Here is a 22163-nt window from a genome sequence, read left to right on the forward strand (position 1 = left end):
TTATTTTGTTCTGTTTTGTTTTTTTTTGTTTTGCTTTTTTTTTAAAAATTTTTTTTTTTTTTTTGTTCTTTCATAAAAAAGTAGGACATATAGTTAAACACAAAATGTAAAAAAAATATTATTAAGACATACAGTTATAATTTTATTTATTTATTTATTTAATTTTTTTTTTTTTTCTTGTTCTTGTGTAATATAAAAATTGGGATGAGTGCCCACATACATTCTTAGGGTAGTGTATATTTTATTTTTTATAAGTCCGAAAAACTATTTAAGGGGAATTAAAAATATAAATAAATCTAAACATATAATATATATATATATATATATATATATATATATATTTAATTTTAAGAATATAATAGTTACATATTTATAATAATCAGATAACATACAACAGTTACAACACCACAAAAAAATATATATACATATATATATTTATTTATTTATATTTATTCATTTTAATATGTTGTCGCGCTCGCCTGTGAATAAAAAAAACAAGTTATGTTCGTCGCCTAAAAAATATTATAAAAACGATATTAAAAATGAAAATATTTCATGTAAGGAAGAAAAGAATGGTGATAAAAAATGGGAAGACAGCAACTCCATATTGTGTAAATCAAAAAATAAAGAGAAAAATATGATGTTAAAAAATATTATAATATCAAAAAATTCAATTAAAAATAAAATATGTAAGAGCAAAACTTGTATAGTAAAAAAAGAAATGAACAGTAAATTTGCTAGTTTGAAAAAGAATAAAAGAAAAATTAATTTAAATAAATCATCTATTTTATCTATTAAATCAAAAATAACTAAAATTAGTTCTTTACTAAAAAAAAATGAAAATAAAGTTAATATGATAAATGAGGAGCATACAAAAAATAAGAATCATCTTAGTCGTAATAAAATAGTTAACTCTTATAAACTCTTATATGACATAGAAAGCATTAGAAAAAATAAAAAGGATATAATCTTAATAAAAAAAGCAAATAATTCAAAGGAAAGAAATAGTGTTTTAATCAAGAGTATCATACACAAATATTACAGCGAAGGTAAAGACATAAAGAAAAAATATATAAATGATCATATTGGAAATAATAATAATAATGATGATGGTGATGATGGTGATGATGATGATGGTGATGATGATGATGGTGATGATGATGATGGTGATGATGATGATGGTGATGATGGTGATTGTAGTGATAATAATCATAATAATCATAATAATGATTGTAATAATAATCATTGTAATAATAATCTCAATAACAATTTTAATAATAATCACCATAATGATTGTAGCTATAATCATAACTATGTATACTATTACCCTTTCAAGAGACACACGTCATATAATTCTCTACCTTGTAATATCAAAGAACAAGAAACAAAAGAAAATGAAGATCAGTTCGATTCACATAATATTCAAAAATATAACATACACAAAAAATATACTAGCCTTACTCGTAGTAATGAACCTTATAAAAATAACAGAATGATAAAAAAATGTAACTCTCTCGTATTACCCACGTTAAATAATAAAAATGAAATACATAAAAATGAAATACATAAAAATGATTGTTCTAATGATTTACAGATATATAACCATTTATATAATTCTTATGATAAACATATAAAATTATGTAATTTAAATGAAGATAATAATTTATCTTCACATATAGAAGACATTAAAAGAACTAAAGAAAACATTTCAAATAATTATATAACCTATAAAAAATATGTATTACAAAAAGGTTTTGATAGGATATCTCACAATGAAGAAGTGAAGAATGATAAAAATTATATAATGAATCTTAATAATTATAGTAAGGAATATCATAACAATATAACAAATGAAGGGGCTGTCACTAATTTTTCTTTTAATGTTGCTACTATGGAGAATGAAAAAAGTGTAAGCAAAAATATGGGGCATACAACAAATGGTATGAATGATATGAATGATATGTCTAATATAAATGATATATATAATATGTCAAATATAAATAATGGGAATACTTATTATCATACTACAGATACACAAAAGATCCAAAAAAACAAACTTTATCATGATCAAGAAGTAGAAGAAGAAGATATTATTAATAATGACAGAAACCATGATGATTTAGAAGACTCACTTTCTCATTTATCAGATTCTTTTAATTTAGAATATTTACCAGCGATACCAGATGATATAAACTTAATAAGCAGTAATGATAATTTCTTTAGTGTATATGGTAAATCTATAAAATCCTCATCTTTTTCAAATGATATACATAAGGATCAAAATAAAGATCCATACTGTCAAGATAATATAAAACAATATAATGAAGAACATATATATGAATCCTTAAGAAGTAAAGATAGTCAAGATATACAAAATAGTAACAACATTGGTTTATATAAATCTAAATATTATGACGATGATGATGATGATTTAATAATCAGTATGTTTCATGATGATCAGGAGAATCAAAATATAAAAGAAGATAAACATTCTAATGATCATTCTGAAGAGACATTGAATGAAAATATAAGAAATATGGATATTATAGAAACAAAAATGAATAACATTAATAAATTGCAAGGGGTAGTAAAAGATTTAGATAATATAAATAATATGAAAAGGTTTTATAGTATGGATCATAAAACAAATAAAAAATTGAATCTATCAGATTATTGCGAGAATGATGAAAATGTAAGTAAGGAAATGAAAATGGAAGAAGGAAATATGAACAATACAAATAGTACAAACAATATTAAAAATATTAAAAATATTAAAAATATTAGCAATATTAAAAATATTAACAATATTAATAATATGAATGATTCAGATATTTATTATGATGATGAAAAAAATAATGACCTTTTATATAACGTTAAAGAAACATATACGCAGAAATCTGAAAAATACACATCAGATGTAGAAAAAAAAAAAAAAAATACAAAAAATAATATCAGAAGAGGCCTTTACTTAGCCTCTAAAATTTTAAAAGAAATACATGAAGAAAAACAAAAAAAAAAGAAAAGAAAAAAAAAAGAAAATTTATATAATTATCTTGATAAAAATAAATATGATAATAATTATATTCATAACGAAACATATAATAATACATATTCAAATACAATTCCAGAATTATATGAAATTAACAAAAATAAAAATATATTATCTTCATCTTATGATGATTTTTATTTAAACTTTAAAAAAAAAGAAAACAATATAAATAAAAATTATAATATTTCTTGTGATACGAAGTATGAGAATAGTGATATAATGCCTAGTCATATAAATAAAAATTGTGTGAATAAAAATTGTGAGGATAAAAATCATGTGGATAAAAATTATGTAGATAATGAATTTTTGAACTTGTCAGGCAACAATAATATTCTTGAATATTCTTTAAATTCTTTAAAAGGATATAATTATAATCATAATTATAATTATGATGATGATGATGATAGTTCAATAATACATGTAGACAGTATGGATGATTTAAAAATGTCTTATGAGAGCGTACGTTTGTTAAATAATTATAGTTATTCTTTAGATAATTCAAAATATATTGATTTACATAATGCACAAAAAATATATAAAAGATTAGATAAACAAAATGATAATAATATAAATGAAGAGGAGAGAGAAAGAAGTATCTCTTTAAATGAAGAAAAGGAAAAAGGAAATAAACAGAATTATAATATTTCAGAAGAACAAAAAGATAATACTATTATTTTTGATATAAATGATGACACAACAACGAAAAATATTAATATTAATAATATTAATATTAATAATAATATTAATAATAATAGTAATAATGATGATGATAATATAAAAAAACAAGGTGACTATGATAAATATTCAAATGAACATATAGAAAAGGAGAACAACTTTAATATTAAATATTTATATTCTTCATCTTCTATATATAGTAATACATCAGAATGTAATAACAAAAATTATATGAAAGAAAAAAATAATATTCATCTTTTGAATAAGTCTATTAATGATGATTATTATGTAGATTATTTACCATATGATTTTAATAAGATTATTATTAAAAAAAATAATAATAGTATAAAAGAAAAAAAGGAAAATATAAACAATAAAAATAAGAGTAACAAAAGTATATGTAAAAATCAAAATATATATATAAACTTTTCAGATGGTGATATACAAATAAATAAAAATAAAAAACATAGAGAAAAGGAATTTTATAAAAAGTATAAACAAAATAATATAAAAAAAAAAAGTAATAGTAATAAAAAATCTAAAATAAAGAAAGAAAATGATATATCTAATGTAACCAAAGATATTAAAAATATTGTAAATACTAAATGTGAAATAATGGAAAAAAATGATTATTCTAAAAAAATTAATAATAATATATATTCTAATGGAAATGGTTATGTGAATAAAATGAGCAATATAAATGAGGAAAATAAAGATATATCTAATGATGAAAAGGAAGAGAAATCTAATGATGAAAAGGAAGAGAAATCTGATGATGAAAAGGAAGATAAATCTGATGATGAAAAGGAAGATAAATCTGATGATGAAAAAGAAGAGAAAGAATATAAGATAATGCATAATGTGGAGGATAATAAAAATAAGGATCATCTTTTAAATGATAATAATGCTAATTTAACAGATGAACCTATAGACGAAAAAGATATTTATTATGATAATCCAAACAGAATAGATAATAAGAATATTGTAAAAAATCGTATGAGTAATTCAATGAATAATATGTATGATTTAAAAGATAAAAATTATTATAAGGATGAAAATGTTTTAGATAATGATATGCTTAAAGATTTAAGACATGTGTCCTTTGAAAATATTAATTTTAAAGATAAAAAAAAAATATATTTGAATGAGAACATTCTAAAGAAAAAAAAAAAAAAAAAAAAAAATTTAGATGATACTTATAATAATAATTTATTAAAAAATAAAAGTTCTGAACAAAATAATAATATTCCTAAAAATATATCAACTAAAGAATTTAAAATTACATATGAACATGTTGAAAATGAAAACGAAATTTGTATATCTAATAGTAATTCTACATTATGTGAAGAAATAAATAAACAAAATAAATTATCTCTCGATAATTCTATTAAAAATGATACAAAGAAAATAGAAGAGCTCTTGAAAAATATTTTATATACACTAAAAAATGAAAAACGAGAAAAAAATATAATAAATAAATTAAATAATAATAATAATATTCAAGATGATCATAATATTCTTTGTGATAGTAAAAATATTTATTATCATGATGTTGTGTCCAATTTAAATATATTACATAATCAAGACATAAATGAAAACGTATATAATATAGAATCTCAAGAATTTATAGAAGAAAAAGATATCTCCATGTTGAATAGAAAAAATTCTGATGATATTCAAGAAGAAATAAAAAAGGATGATATGTCTAATAAATTTGCTATTTTGGAATATATAAGACACTGTATAGAAATTTTAAAAGAAGAAAGGGATAATTTAAAAGAAGAAAGGGATAATTTAAAAGAAGAAAGAGATAATATAAAACAAGAAAGAGATGATATAAAAGAAGAAAGGGATAATTTAAAAGAAGAAAGAGATAATATAAAACAAGAAAGAGATGATATAAAAGAAGAAAGAGATAATATAAAAAAAGAAAGTGATAATATAAAACAAGAACGTGATAATATAAAACAAGAAAGAGATGATATACAAAATGAATATGATAATATAAAAAAAGAAAGTGATAATATAAAACAAGAAAGTGATATTTTAAAACAAGAAAGTGATATTTTAAAACAAGAAAGTGATATTTTAAAACAAGAAAGTGATATTTTAAAACAAGAAAGTGATATTTTAAAACAAGAAAGTGATATTTTAAAACAAGAAAGAGATGATATAAAAAAACAAAATAACACATTAACAAATAAATGTAATGAACTACAAAATAAATTTTATAATAACATGATAGATCTTCAAAATATAACAGAGAAATATGATAATCTACAAAATAAATATAATATATTAAACGAACTAAATAATTCATTACAAGATAAAAATGAAGAATTAAAAAAATATCATGAACAAGTCATACAAGAAAGAGATCAACTAATAAAAGAAAAAGAAAGTAATAAACAAGAAATAGAATATTTAAAAAATAATGTAGAGGTCCTTAATATAGATAAATCAAATTATATTATCGAACAAAATGATAATATAAATAAAATAAAAATATTAAATGAGGAAAAAAAAAAATTAGAAGAAGAAAAAAATATATTAAATGAAGAGAAAAATATATTAAATAAAGAAAAAAATATATTAAATGAAGAAAAAAATATATTAGAAGAAGAAAAAAATATATTAAATGAAGAAAAAAATATATTAAATGAAAAAATAAATAAAAAAAATGATATTCTCATACATAAGGAAGAAAATATATTATATGAAAAAAATAAAAGACAAGAAGAAATAAAAGAAAAGGAAAAATTACAAAATGAATTGTATATAATTAAAAAAGAATACGATGAATTATTAAATAAATATAATGAGAATATAAATGAAGAAATAAATAATATGAAAAATATTCTAATTAAAAAAGAAGAAGAGATAAAAGAAATTAAACAAAATAAAATTATATTAAAAAAGGATATAGATATGTATGTAAATAATATACATATGTTAGAAATTGAAATGAATAAAATAAAAGAAGAAAATGATTTAATAAAAATAAAGAATCTTGAATTATTAGAAAAAGAAAATATAAATAATTTATATCTAAGTAAGGATCATAATGAAGATATAGAAATGACAAGCAGCACAAATAAAACACAAACATGTTATAATGATAATATGAATGAATATTTATATTTAAATGTTAATAAAAATATATTAAAAAATATTTTTGATAATAATACAAACATGTTTAATGACAGTTGGAATGTTTTTATGGAAAATAAAAATGATAAGTTAATAAGCATACAAGAGAATCATAATATGAATGAAAATAAAAATGAAAATAAAAATGATATTGTCAATACTTATAATGATAATAATAATAATAATAATAATAATAAATGTGAATTAAAAAATGAATTAAATTGTAATTTTTTATGGACACATTATGAAAAAATATTAAAAGATATAAATCATATAAGTATAGATAAACTAAAAATACAATATAAAGATTTATTAAAAGAATATATATTTTTAGAGCTCTTAGTTATAGAATATGAAAAAAATAATGTAGCATTACATGAAACTAATAAAGAAAGAAATAAAGAAATAAAAGAGATGATTAATTATAAAAATATGTATTTAGAATTAGAAAAATCAAATCAAGAGTTATATGATAAATTGAATGAAATAAATAATGTCTTACATATTCGAGATCATAATAATGAAGATAATAATAATAATAATAATAATACAAAGAAGGACATTGATAATGATGATGATAATAAAAATAAAATATGTAATAGAAAAAGCTCATCTATATACATAGAAATATTAAACAAAACATATAATATAACAAAAAATATTGATATTATAAATGAAGAAATATTTAATATGAAAGAACAAAAAAATGACAACAATATAAAACTTTCTAATATTTTAATATATTTAAATATTATATCTACAGATATTATGTTCATACATACAAATATATCATATATAAATGAATATATAACGAATAGCACTATATATCTCGATATACATCATTTAAAAAACACTCTTCTTTTTAATATGTCTACAAAAGAAAATATAAATATGAATATATCATCAACATTGTGTAAAGACACAAATGAAATAAAAAGGTATGATAATAAGATAAAAAGAGGTAATAATAATATATATATGGGTGGTATAGATGACATGCATCATATAGATGATGATCTTAAAATGTGTGATGAAGAACTAGTTAAGGAGAAAGAATTGATTAATATCAAAAATAAAAATATAAATCCAAATAATGATGTAAATAATAATAATGCAGAATACAATTATAATGATAATATTAAAAATGAAAATATTCCATTTACTGATATAGAAATAAAAAACAAAAGAGATAATATAACAAACAATATTATAAACAAATCATATGATGATCATATAGAAGATGTATTAACCTTTTTTGAAGTATCCTTTTCTAGTGACCTTTTCTTATTATTATGTCACATGTGTAAAGCAATAAACGAAATTAACTGCTCTTTAAGAAAAAATGATATAAATTCTTGTAACAACAATTTAATATATATTAAGAATGTATTACATGATATAAATAATTTTTATAATAATGAAGAGAATATATCATTTTTAGATGTATATGTACATTTATTTGATATTTTTAAAAAGTCTGTAGATAAAATGTTGAATATTATGCAAGCAGAAAAAGATTCAGATAAGATATATAAAATGTTTGTGGAAGTTTATTATATGAAAAAAATTATACGATTTATAATATTTTCTTTTTTTAAATTTCACAATATATATTCAATATTTCATATTAATAAATTAGATGATGCATCTAACTGTGTAGGACCTACTACATGTAAGGATGATGAAAAGAAAGTGAAAAATTATGATAAAGACAAAAATATAAACATGGGGAGGGAAAAAAAAAAAATGGGAAAAAATATACATATGAATGATAATAAAATTATAATCAATTCTGATATATCACATGTGTGTAATGCAATAAATAAATATTATTACAATTATTTGGATGAATATCATACAAGTGATGAAAGAGAAAGAAATGTATATTATAATCATATGAATAAAAAAAAAAAGAAAAAAGAAAAACATAATGATATAAACAGAAAGGACAAAAGAGATATAAATGAAAAGGAGGGAGATAATATATTATACTCTTTGATGTTGAAAATATTAGAATATAATTATAATTCACACATAATACCCAATATTATTTGTACTTATGAAGATAAGAAAACCATATTAAATAATGATAATAAAATCTTGTTATTTGATGAAAAAATAAATTATGCTAAATATGTTTTTAAAATAATTTATGAACATATGGAATTAGGAAATTTTATTATAAATAGTAATGAGTTTTTAAATACATTTGAAGAAAAAAGTTTAAAGAATTATCTATACAATAATATATTTTTTAAAAAGAATTATAATATAAATATTGATATAATACATCAATATTTAAGTATGTTATTTAAACAAAATATAGGTATAAATTATGAATATTATTATGAACAATTTTTATTAATATTAAATAAAATGATATTAAATATTTCATCAAATAATAATATTCATCATTTAAATACAACTAGTTGTGAAAATATTTTCTTCTTTGACAATTTAAATATAGAAGAAAATTATATAAATGAATGTGTACATGCAACATCACTTACAGATTTACAGCACAAAAATAAAAATAAAAGTATTAATAGTATAAATAAAAATAAAATTCATCATAATAATAATAATATTAGTCATAATAATAATATTAGTCATAATAATAATGCTACACAATTAAGATCCTTATCATTTAATACAACCACATCCAATAAAACCTTTACAACTATTAAACATGAAAATCCAATTAATCATAATACAAACTATATAATAAATTACCCATTGTTAGATATAGATAATAAATATATGAGTGTATTATTTCATATGTGGCAAAAAATGGAATTAAACTTTTTTTCTAAGCAATATTATTATCAAAGTAATAAATATAAAGAAACAAAAAATAATTTATCTAAATCGTGTACTTATAATATAAATAATAAAAGATTACAAAAAAATATATGGGGTACCATCAATATGAAGGATTCTACAACAAAAAAGAAAATGTATCACGTTGATGATATCGATTCACAAAATGAAAAAAAATATAACATGAATAAAGATACAAATAATAATCAAAATGATTTGTATGATAATATTATTAATCATGATGTTTCTAATAATGATTGTTTTAATAATTTTAATTTTGATAACAAATTGAATGAACAGAACAATGCAGAAGAAAAAAAAAAAAAAAAAAAAAAAAGTATAAAATATTTAAACAAATTTTCATCTTTAAATAAAATGAATACACTTAATTATGAAACTGATATTACTTCTAATGATTATTCAATTGATACATATTTAAAACATATGGTTTTTGATATATTTAAATGTAATAATGAAAAAAAAGAAATAGGAATTGATGATTTTATTTTTGTTTTTAAACAATTACATATAAATATTAAAAAAAATGTAATTAATACAATATGGTGTATATTAACATCCAAACAAAATTTAAACAATGCATTAAAAGAAAAAATAACAATCGCAACATTTATTAAAAAAGCATATACAACAAATCCATCACTCATTTTTTTTGAATACTGTAAAACTAAAGTACAATTAAAAGAAGCCAACAAAAATATTAAACTGTTACAAAAATATAATAAAAAAATGTTACTCCTTGTAACAAATTGATATTATCATTTTTTTTGTGTGAAAGGGGATTATATATATAAATATATATATGTTGTGATATATTACATGTGTGTTGTATATATATATATATATATATATATATATATATATATATATATATTTATATATATATATTTATTTTTATTTTTATATTATTATTTTTTTTGGGTAGAAATTAAATGTTCCATTTTGAATAACATATATATGAACATTTTTTATTTTTACATATTAATAAAAAAAAAAAAAACACATTTTATTTTTATTTCTTTTTCTATTAAAAATAAAAACAAAAAGAAAAACATCTTGCATTAAATTTAAATATAAAATTTCAAGTTCTACAGTTTTTAAATATTTTGACCTTTTTGTAAAATGAAATGAATAAGGGAAAATATATATATATATATATATATATATTTATGTATTTTTTTTTTTTTTTTTTTTTTTTTTTTTCTCCCTATATTACTGTTTAAAGGAATTGATTAATGTATGATATTACACTATTACGTCAAGGGGGTGGAAAAATAAAAAAAATCAAATATATATAAATATATATATATATATACATATGTATATATTTCATGTGTTTCTTTTCTTCTATGATGCTCACGTCCTTACATAAAAGAATCCCCAGGTTTTATGGAGACCATTTAAACAGAAAGTGTAATTATATTAAAAAAAAAAACTATAAAAAAACAATATCATACAATATTAAAAAATGTACATTTTTCTCAAATGCTGAATGCGTAAAAATAAATAAAAATACTTGTAATGATAATAACTTAACAAGTTTTTTAGATTTACAAGAGATGAGACTTATAGGTAATAAAAAAAATAGCTTTAACAGCCTTTATGAGAATAGAGTTAATGTATTTTTAAAACCACTAATATCAGATATAATCATTGATGAAAAATCTCATAATAATTATGCTGAAGGAGAAATTATTCTTCATAATATACAAAATTTAAAAAAGGAGACGCCACAGGAAATTTATGAACATAAAGAGTATAACGAATCGGAAAAAATAGCTAGTTCGCATGAAAAAGATAAAGAAAAAATAATTAAGAATGATAATGGTGATACTGTGAATAAAGAAAATTTAATATATAAACAATATGCAAGTGTAGATGATGAGAATGAGACAAATGGAGATTATAATATACAAAATTATAAATATAATGAAAAAATAAAAACAAATAATAATACACATAATAATAATAATAATAGTGAAGTGAATAAAAAAAGAGATCTACAATTTTTAGCACAAGAGAGATATGATATACTACTTAAAAGAAAACACAAATATATATACGATTTTGAAGTTTATAATATAAGTGAATTAAATAAATATGAAGCAGGAGAAATTGTAAACGTCTATTTTTATAATAAATTACCCATTGGTATAGGTTTATTAAATCGAAAAAGTAATATTGTTATTAATATAATAGATAATGATATATCAAAAAATATAAATGATCAATTTTTTATTAAAAAATTATATGAAAGTATTAAAAGGAGATTTCATTTTTTATATAATATAAAATTATATGAATATATATATTCATTTCATATTAGAAAAAATTCTAAACTTTTTTGTAAGATTGTAAATTCAATTCATGATTCATTACCTGGACTTGTTGTATATGTATTTGATAAACATTTATATATAAGATATGATAATTTAAGTGTGCAAAAATATAGTTATATATTTGAAAAAGAATTAGAAAATATTTTTTCACCTAAAAATATTTACTGTAAAAAAATTATAAGCAAAAAAGAAAAAAGAGCACAAATGGGGAAAGAATATATTTTAGAACAAATAAAAGGAACTGAGCTTGAATTAAATTATGATGAAAATGGTTATACATTTTATAATAATATAACAAATATATCATATGATATATTTCATTTAGAAAATAAACAAGATAGACAATTCTTACAAAACATATTCCATGAATCCAATATTTTAAATGTTCATGGAAATGTTGGAGAATATATAATTAACACTGCTTTTCAAAAAAAAAATAAAAATATTAATGCTACAAATTATAGTGACAACATATCTATTATTTTAAGTGATTGTGTCAAAAACACAAACTACATAAACAAAAATATTGAGCTCAATAAATGTGATAATATAACATCTCTACATAGAGAAGGTACCACCAAAAAAAAATAAAACAATATAATAAATATATATGTATATATATATATATATATATATTAATATTTTTTTTCACTTAGACATTTTGGAAGAACTAAATAACATGTACCTAAACAATTTAAAGTAAGGCCTCCCATCCTCAATGTATATATTGTAAACAATGAAACTTTATATATATATATATATATATATATATATTTTATTTTTAGGTTTGATTTAATTATATATAACATAAAAAGTAATATTGTCTACCGAAAAAACTCTTATATAAGTATTTATGGAAAAAGGCACATTGTAACCTTCAAAGGAATATACAGTTTTTTAAATTACATGGCAGATATTTTACAAAAAAATGGTAATCCTCTAACATGTACATAAATAAATAAATATATGTATATATATATTTATTTTATTTTATTTTTTAGGCTTGCTATTTATAACAGTTGAACTGTCAGCCGTAGACTATCACAAATTTTTAAATATCGTCAAATGTGTATTTGAAAATAAGAAGAAAAATATATCTATCATATACGAGAATTCTTGCACAATTGAAAATAAGTAATATTTATTTAAAAAATATAAAATTTGTTCATTAGGAATAGTGATATATATATATATATATATATGTTTATCCTTTTTTCTTTATATCATTTTTTTTTTTTTTTTTTATATTTTTCTTTTTCATTTCAGCATATTATGTATTGATGAAAATGCATGGTATATGAGATCAGTATGTTTTAGGTTGACCAATTCGTGAACCGTATATGCCACAAAAAAAGTAATACATTAACATTTGAAAATAATACGATATATATAAATATATATATTATATATAAATTTTTTTTTTTTTTTTGATATAATTAAATATATATATATATATTTTTTTAATTTATTATTTTTTTGTTAATTTTTACATAAAATTTTATTTTACCACTGCATATGTGCATATAAAAATATATATTTTATAAATATTATATATATATATATATATATATATATTTTATATTATTGTAAACTTGCAAAACAAAATTATATATTTACAAAATATATTTTTTTTTTTGTAATTCATTTAAATAACGAAGATAAAAAATAAACGACAAATTTTTTAGTATTAGAAAAAAAAAATTTAATTTTTAGGTACACAATTGAATTATTTATTTTGCATACAAATATTATATATATTATGTGCAATTAAATATTATAAAATATATATATATATATATATATATATATTTATTTTTATATATTCATATTTATATGTTATTAAAAAAATACAGTAAAGAACTGTAATAATTAAAATTTATACAATAATTCATATAATCTAAAAAAATGATAAAATAACAATCAATTGTGTTACTAACATTTTGAATATTATTTTCTTTTATCTTTGTCTTCTACGTACAGTTCTTTTTTTCTTTTCATCCATCTTTTTATTTATTTTATTTTTATTTTATATATTAATTTTAAGGGAAAACAGAAAATGGACAGTCCAGAATTACTTAAAGTAGAACTTCAAAGATTAAAGAATGATTATGAAAATGTTAGTAAATAAAAAAAAAAAAAAAAAAAAAAAAAAAAAAAAAAAAATACATACATATATATATATGTATATATGTGTGTGTCTATATATTTATTTTTTTTTTTTTATTGTAAATTACCTTACTTGTTCATATTTTTTTCTGAACGTTCAGGAACTATCAGTCGATCATGTAATGCCAAAGACTCAATTTGATTACGCTTGTTTGTTAATATGTTCTTCAGATTTAAAAAATATAAAATTTGCTTCTTCATTATTACATGAATTATTACTCATAAATTATAATCGTATAGATTGTTTATATCAGCTAGCTATAGCACATATAAAATTAAGAGATTATAAAAAAGCTAAGAATTATTTAAATGCCTTATTAAAAATCGATGCAAGGAATAGTAATGCTTTAGCTTTAAAGAGTTTACTTTTTGATTTGATATCATCTGATGGTTTAATTGGTGCTTTGTTAGTTGCACTAACGGCTTGTGGTTTATATTTATCTTTTAAATCTTTCAAGTATTTTTAATATTTTTTTAGTAAAACAATATATAAATCCTTATATGAATTCAAGAATATACAAAAACCCATGGAGAGCATTATAAAAAAATATAAGTGTAACGAAATAACAATAAACAAATGATAGTCATACTCAAAAAAAAATAAAACATATATATATATATATATATATATATATATATTTATATATTTATATTTATATATGTTTGAAAATAATATGAATATAATGCATAATATGATATAAATATAATATACAAATAAGTGTATTTATTTATAAAAATTTTTTCACATATATATGAATATATTTTGTTTTATTTATTTATTTGTTTTATTTTTATTTTATTTATTTTTTTTTTTTTTTCATCTTATTGTCAAAACTTTCCTTATTCATATATTCCATTTATATATCTAAATGTCCATTACAAAAATCTAGCAATAGAAAAACAAACATCCAATTTATATAAAACAATCTATGATTCATTGATTTCTTGGAGTATTTTGTGGCGTTGTATATATGTAATGGTGTGTGTTGATTACATATATGTTTTTCCTACGGAAAATGAAATATATAAATATAAGTAATGCTTTAAATGTATAAAGCGAGTTACAAGGTGGGTGTTTATATGTTTTCATATAAAAGGAATAAAAATTATAAAGAAAAAGGAATAAACAAATAAATAAATATACATATATATATATATATATATGTATATACTTTTGCATGAAATATTTTTAAAATATTACTTGAATAAAGAAAAACCTTTTCTTATGATACATCCTATTCTATAATAAAAATTAATGTATACATATTTATATAAAAAAAAAAAAAAAAAAAATTTATTAATTGTTTTATTAGATGAAATAAGCGTCTTTTATGTTTTCTAAAAGATAATGGTTCTTCTCACCTTCAACAGGAAAGGCAAAGATGTAGAAATATTAATAAAACGTTTAACCATTTTATCAAATAATTATTTTATAAATATATATATATATATATATATATTATATATATGTATTATATATTTTTATTTTATATACATTATATAATTATTACCATAAAAATAAATAAAATTTAAAATTAAAAGAAAAAATATATACATGTATTATATATATTATATATTCTTCTTAAAACATTCTTCATGAATTCAAAAAAAAAAAAAAAAAATACTTATTTATAAGAATTTTCTTCAATTTATTTTTTTACAATAAATTGTAAATATAAAGTGTGCACTTGAAAAATATGTATATATTTTTTATAGCCTTTCGTAAAAAAAGAAAAATAATAAATATAATATATATATATATAATATTTCCTTATATAAGGACAAATGAGCATATGAGCTTTAATTTTTTTATTCCATTTTTGAAATAATAAGTTAAATAAATTACATTTTTAATAAAAATATTTTGAAATTTATAAGTACCAAATGGAGAATTTTATTTATATAATATGTATTTTTTTTTTTTTTTTTTTTTCCATAAAATTATAATTATAAATATATAGAGAGAGAGAGAAAAAAAAATATTAAATTATTGAAAAATATTATATAAATATAACAATTATATCATTTCATTTATTATCCTTTTATTATCACAGTTTATCATCATATATTTATGGTGGTATATTATTTTAAAAAAAAAAGCATATATGTTTGATTAAAAAAAGTCTCATAATTTTTCATATAATCATATAAAATAAGGATTATGGATATAAGAAAAATTAATGTGATATTATAATACTATAATAATATGCAAATATATGTTTGCTACTGTTTTTTTTGTTTTTATATTTTTTTATATCTGATAGTCTTTATGAGAAGAGTCCATTTGCTGATATTATTTATTATATATATATATAAATATAAGTTTACATATATATAAATACATGTTATATATAATTTATATAATAAATTGTACACCTTCATACATGATATTCATAAAAGGAAAAAAAAAAAAACCTAGTAATACATTTAAACAAAAAAATAATTTTTTTATAGAAATATTAATATTTTTCCTCCTTGGAAAAGAAAAATTTTAAATAACAAAAGTTAGGAGTATTATATAATATATATATAAATTTATATGTATATATATATATTTTTTTTTATGTTATTATTATAAAAAAAATATATTAACTTTTCCTTATTAAACTACAAAAATAATAATATGCTTCCAAGGATCCACATATATATATATATATATCAAAATATATAATATAGGTTTATAGAAAAAAAAAAAAAAAAAAAAAAAAAATATAATGAAAAAAATAAAATAAAGAGAATCGTGTTATTTTAACATTTAAGAAAAAGTAGATGTAATTTCCATTCATTATTTGTTTAAGAAAATTTGAACAATATATATTTTTTTTTAATAATATTCATATATAAATATTACATCATATATATAAATATATATATATATATATATATATATATATATTATATTGTTTTAATTTTAAAGAAGAAAATTAACTCTTTTTATAAATTTTATCTGTATATATTCATTTTATAATTAATTAACAATCAATATATATATATAATATATTATTATCTGTATATTTATATAAGAAGAAAATTATTCTATAAAATAATCTAATTATAAAATTATCATTTCTATATATATTATATATATATATATTATATACATGTATTATTTGAGGGGAAAATCCCCATGAAATACTTCATTTTATGAACCGATTTATGCCTGATGAAGGTTAAAAATATAATAATAATAATAAATATATAATAAATACATGTATGCATAACTATCCTTTATGATATATATATATATATATTTTTTTTTTTCTATGTGGTATATCTCGATATGTATGCGTTCAACAGCATTCTCTATATTGTTACTTTATATATTTTAATTAATTCAATTTTGATATTTGTATTTATATTTTTTATTATACCTTTATATGTATAATTTTTCATGTATGAACGTATATTACATATGTAAATATAAATTTGAATAAATAAATATATATATATAATAAATTTTTTTTTTTTTTTTTTTTTTTTTTTCCACATTTATTCCCGCATATAATACATATATATAATTTAATGTATATATTATGTGTGTGTAATTTTCCTCTTTTTTTTCAATAAGGAAAAAAAAAAAAAAAAAAAAAAAAAAAAAAAAAAGATAGATCTTTCTCATTATGTTTTAATTTGTTCTTCCATTAATTTTTTTATACTGAAATGTTATTATTTTATATATATATATTTTTTTTTTTTTTTATTTATTTATATGTATCACCTTTTAATAAAGCTATATGATGAATGATATTATAAATTTATCATATGATGTTATATTAGAAAGGCTGAGGAAAAAAAGCTCTTATGAGATTTCTGTGAGGAAATATTGTGATATGATAAAATGTAGAAGAGATAAAGAGGAACATATGTTAGACCCTCCAAAAAAAGAAGCAACTAATGGAATGATTAACTTACAAAATGAAGAAATAAAAAAAAATAATAAAATTAATTTAATATATAATGTAACAAATGAAGAGGTAGAAAACAAAACATTACAAGAGAAACATATAGATGATATAAATGAAAAAAAAAAAGATTTTGATGAAGTGATATTATCATTATATACAGATCTTATGGACCTCATGAATTATAATAATTTTTTTATAAAAGATTGTGTATTCACTTTTATTTTGGATGATAAGAATGGATATAAAGGGAAGTTAGATTTATGCTTTGGAAGAATAGAAAAAGAAGAAGAAGAAGAAGAAAATAAAAATTGTTCTAATGATATGTCCAAAGAATATTTAAACAGTTATGATGATAATAAAGTAAAAGATAATGTGATAAAAAAAAAAAAAGAAAGTAATAATAATATTTATGATAACAATGATAGATATATTTTTTTTGAACATTATGAAATATATGGGAATATAAAAAATAATATTAAAGATATATTAAGAAATACTTTTGAATGTTTATTTTTTGGCATAGTAGAAGAATATAATATAATATTAAAAATAAATTATTGTAATCGTATTAAAGAAATATATAATTATATACTATTTAATGAAGAGATTTATAAAACTCTTGAATATACAGATTATATTAAAATAGATATAAATAAAATTCATTTTGATATTATAGATTATTCTTTTATATTTTCAAAAAATATAAAAAACTTTGTAAATTATTTAAAATATGTTAAAGATATACATTCTTGTTCCTATCTTATTTCTTTATTAATTCGTAACATAGCTTATATAAATAATATATATAAATATACATCTCAATTATTTATTTATAATAATTCAAGTAATGAATATAATACTATATTTTTACGATTTTATATAAATAATAAAAAAGAAATATTTGAAAAAATTGGTATTTTAAAAAAAAAAATTACCTCAGAAAATGTTATTGATATTGATATTTGTATATATGATAATATAAAAAATATATTTATTAATAAATATAATATGTCCTTTCCTGAGGAACATATTATATTATCATATGTTCAATATTATTATGTCTATAAACCTGTGAATATGAAAAAATATTCTTATTATAACACAAATTATTCTTATATTTTCTCAACAAAAAAAGAATCGAAGATATCTAACACAACACATATAATATGTTCATCTGATGATCATCAGACGTTAGATCTAAATTATGAAAATATTCCATATATTAAAAGTAAACCATTACAAAAAAATATTAGGAAATACATGAAATGTAAAGGAACAGATAAAATAAATATTGTAAAGGATAAGATGAAATTAAATGATACGCAAGAAATATATGATGATGATGATCATCATAAAGATTATAGCTATGATATATGTGACACATATGATACATATAACACATATGATATAGATGACACATATGATATAGATGACAAAGATGACGATGATTATAATTATAATTATAATAATTATTATTATAATAATCCAAACACATATGAAAGGAAACAAAACCATAAACATCTTAGCAATAACAAAAAAAGATATAACGATGGATCAATGAAATATAAAATGTTAGACGATCATTTTAATAAAGAGGAATCAATTAAAAAAATAAATAGACAAAATAAAGAATATAATTATGATACAAATAAATATAATTCTGATTCTAATTATATGAATAACTGTATTACGTCTATTATATATGATGAAAAGGAAAATCAAAAAGAAGAGAGAAAAATATATACACATAATTCTACAGTTGCCATATTAAATAATAAAAATTGTTCATCTAGAAAAATTGTCACAAGAAGTATGAAATATAAGACTGCTAGTTCGATTGAAACAGATGAAGATTATAAAAGTTATTTAAATGATATAGATATATTAGATGATACATTTATTATTAAAGAAAATATTGTTGTAGAAAAATTAATGTTAGATGATGAACTTGAAAAAATGCTTACAGAAAGGATGAATGAACAGAATGATAATATTGTAACATTAAAGAATAGAAAAATAAAAGCATTAAATTTAAACATGCATGAAAAGGATAATTATATAAATTTTTATAGTGATGATAATGAATTTGATGTAGAAATTAATAAATGTGTATGGGAAAATGAAGACATTGTCAAAAGGAATAAACGAAAAAGAAGAAGAAAAAGAAAAAAAAAACATATACAAAGGCAAATACAAAAACAAAGACAAATACAAATACAAATACAAAGACAAAAACAAATACTAAGAGAACCAGATAATATAAACAATTATATGATAAACGAATATCAGAATAATATATATCAAGATATAATTATTTGTGATAAAGTTTATGAACATGTAGAGAATACATGTAATAATAAAGAAAGATTTTATAACGATAATTTTAAAATGAAGAATACATATAATTATAAAAAGAGACCTTATAATTATATCACAGACATGTGTAATAAAAATGTTGTGAATAAAAGAAGAAAGATATCTTCTTTAGATAAGGATGAAAGTTTTACTTTAAAAAAAAATGATGCAAATGATAAAAATAAAATGAAAAATTTATTTTATTCAGAGTTTTTATTTGATTATAATCCATGGATTGATAATAATGTGAATAAAAATCTTCAGGACGTTTTTTATGAAAAACAATTTTATAAAATTATGAATGAGAATTTTGAGGTCTATACTATTGAGGATGAGGAGGAAAATAAGAAAGATGAAGATAATAAAGAGGAAAATAAGAAAGATGAAGATAATAAAGAGGAAAATAAGAAAGATGAAAATAAGATAGATGAAAATAAGATAGATGAAGACAATAAAGATGAAAATAAGATAGATGAAGACAATGCAGATCAATCTGGTAAGGATAAATTTATTGAAGAGGAAAATATTGAATACCACGATAAGAATAATAATAATATAATAAAGAAACTAATAGAAGTATATAATGTAGAAAATGACAGTGTCACAATGTATATTGTAAATAATGAAGATGAAAATAAAAAGAATAAACAAAATGAACATATTTTAAAAAAAGATAGTAATAGTATTGATTTATTTAATAGAGAAAATAAAAAGGATATAAAAAATAAGACATATACAAATATAAAAAATATAAACATGAATTTGTATACAAATATGTTGAAGAAATGTCCAAATAATATATTGAAAAAAAGTATGATGCATAAAAATATAATAAAAGAAAAGATGAATAATGAAAAATATAAAAATAATAAAATAAATAATAATGAGAATAAAAATAAAAATCAATGTAATAATAATTTGGAAATTATAAGTATGAATAATACTCCAAATTCTAAATATATGTATAATCATTTTGAAAATAAATCTATAACAGAATCTGTATATAATGATATTATGAAAAATCTTAGTAGAAATATGTACTTTTTAAATAATGAAGATAATATATTAAATTGTGTATCTAATTATAAACATTTATTGAAAAATATTTTATATTTTGAAAATGTAATAGAAAAATATAATATCCATATGCGTGTAATACCTGCTTTAAATATACAAAGCGTCAGATCGAATAGAGAAAATAAATATGAAATGAATGAAAATAATCCAAATAAATTATCAGATGGAAATTATAATAAAAATAAAGAAAAGGATAATCATATGAATAAACTTAAAAAAATAATTCATAATATAAAAAATAAATGTAGAGAATATAAAAATACATTATATAAATATAAAACATATATGTATTGTAAATATATATATGGAAAACAAAATTGTAGCCTGTTCATAAATAGGCAAAATAAAAGTAAAAATAAAAATAAAAATAAGAATAAAAATAAAAATAAAAATAAGAATAAGAATAAGAATAAGAAATGTTTAATAAGTTAAAAAATAAAATAAAATACATATATATATATATTTATTTATTTATTTATATATATATATATATATTTTTTTTTTTTTTTTTTTTTTCTTTTTTCACAAACCAGTATAATATTAAAGGATAAAAAAAATGAGTTATATAAAATGTTAATTTTTATAAACGAAAAAATATGAAAAAAAAAA

At 18.2% G+C, this 22163-nt stretch overlaps 5 protein-coding genes across 5 annotated transcripts; 4 read left to right on the forward strand and 1 right to left on the reverse strand.

The window, feature by feature from the left end:
* Positions 1 to 463: 463 nt before the first annotated feature.
* On the forward strand, positions 464 to 10465 carry PADL01_1324300 (conserved Plasmodium protein, unknown function; the record flags this gene model as incomplete). The annotated part of the gene is made up of 1 exon (XM_028683789.1): positions 464 to 10465. One exon carries the CDS (start codon positions 464 to 466, stop codon positions 10463 to 10465), a length of 10002 nt encoding a protein of 3333 aa, XP_028539932.1.
* A 599-nt stretch (positions 10466 to 11064) lies between these two features.
* On the forward strand, positions 11065 to 13384 carry PADL01_1324400 (conserved Plasmodium protein, unknown function; the record flags this gene model as incomplete). The annotated part of the gene is made up of 5 exons (XM_028683790.1): positions 11065 to 12622; positions 12708 to 12750; positions 12837 to 12982; positions 13053 to 13185; positions 13318 to 13384. 5 exons carry the CDS (start codon positions 11065 to 11067, stop codon positions 13382 to 13384), a joined length of 1947 nt encoding a protein of 648 aa, XP_028539933.1.
* Positions 13385 to 14107: 723 nt separating this feature from the next.
* Positions 14108 to 14684, forward strand: PADL01_1324500 (mitochondrial fission 1 protein, putative; the record flags this gene model as incomplete). The annotated part of the gene is made up of 2 exons (XM_028683791.1): positions 14108 to 14167; positions 14319 to 14684. 2 exons carry the CDS (start codon positions 14108 to 14110, stop codon positions 14682 to 14684), a joined length of 426 nt encoding a protein of 141 aa, XP_028539934.1.
* Positions 14685 to 15074: 390 nt separating this feature from the next.
* PADL01_1324600 (conserved Plasmodium protein, unknown function) lies at positions 15075 to 15630 on the reverse strand (the record flags this gene model as incomplete). Its single annotated transcript, XM_028683793.1, has 3 exons — positions 15075 to 15224; positions 15419 to 15457; positions 15580 to 15630. 3 exons carry the CDS (start codon positions 15628 to 15630, stop codon positions 15075 to 15077), a joined length of 240 nt encoding a protein of 79 aa, XP_028539935.1.
* A 2324-nt stretch (positions 15631 to 17954) lies between these two features.
* PADL01_1324700 (conserved Plasmodium protein, unknown function) lies at positions 17955 to 21986 on the forward strand (the record flags this gene model as incomplete). Its single annotated transcript, XM_028683794.1, has 1 exon — positions 17955 to 21986. The coding sequence occupies one exon, from the start codon at positions 17955 to 17957 to the stop codon at positions 21984 to 21986; it is 4032 nt and encodes a 1343-aa protein (XP_028539936.1).
* Between the last annotated feature and the right edge of the window lie 177 nt (positions 21987 to 22163).

This window comes from Plasmodium sp. gorilla clade G2 (assembly GCF_900097015.1).
Source record: "Plasmodium sp. gorilla clade G2 genome assembly, chromosome: 13".
Taxonomy (NCBI): domain Eukaryota; phylum Apicomplexa; class Aconoidasida; order Haemosporida; family Plasmodiidae; genus Plasmodium; species Plasmodium adleri (nom. inval.).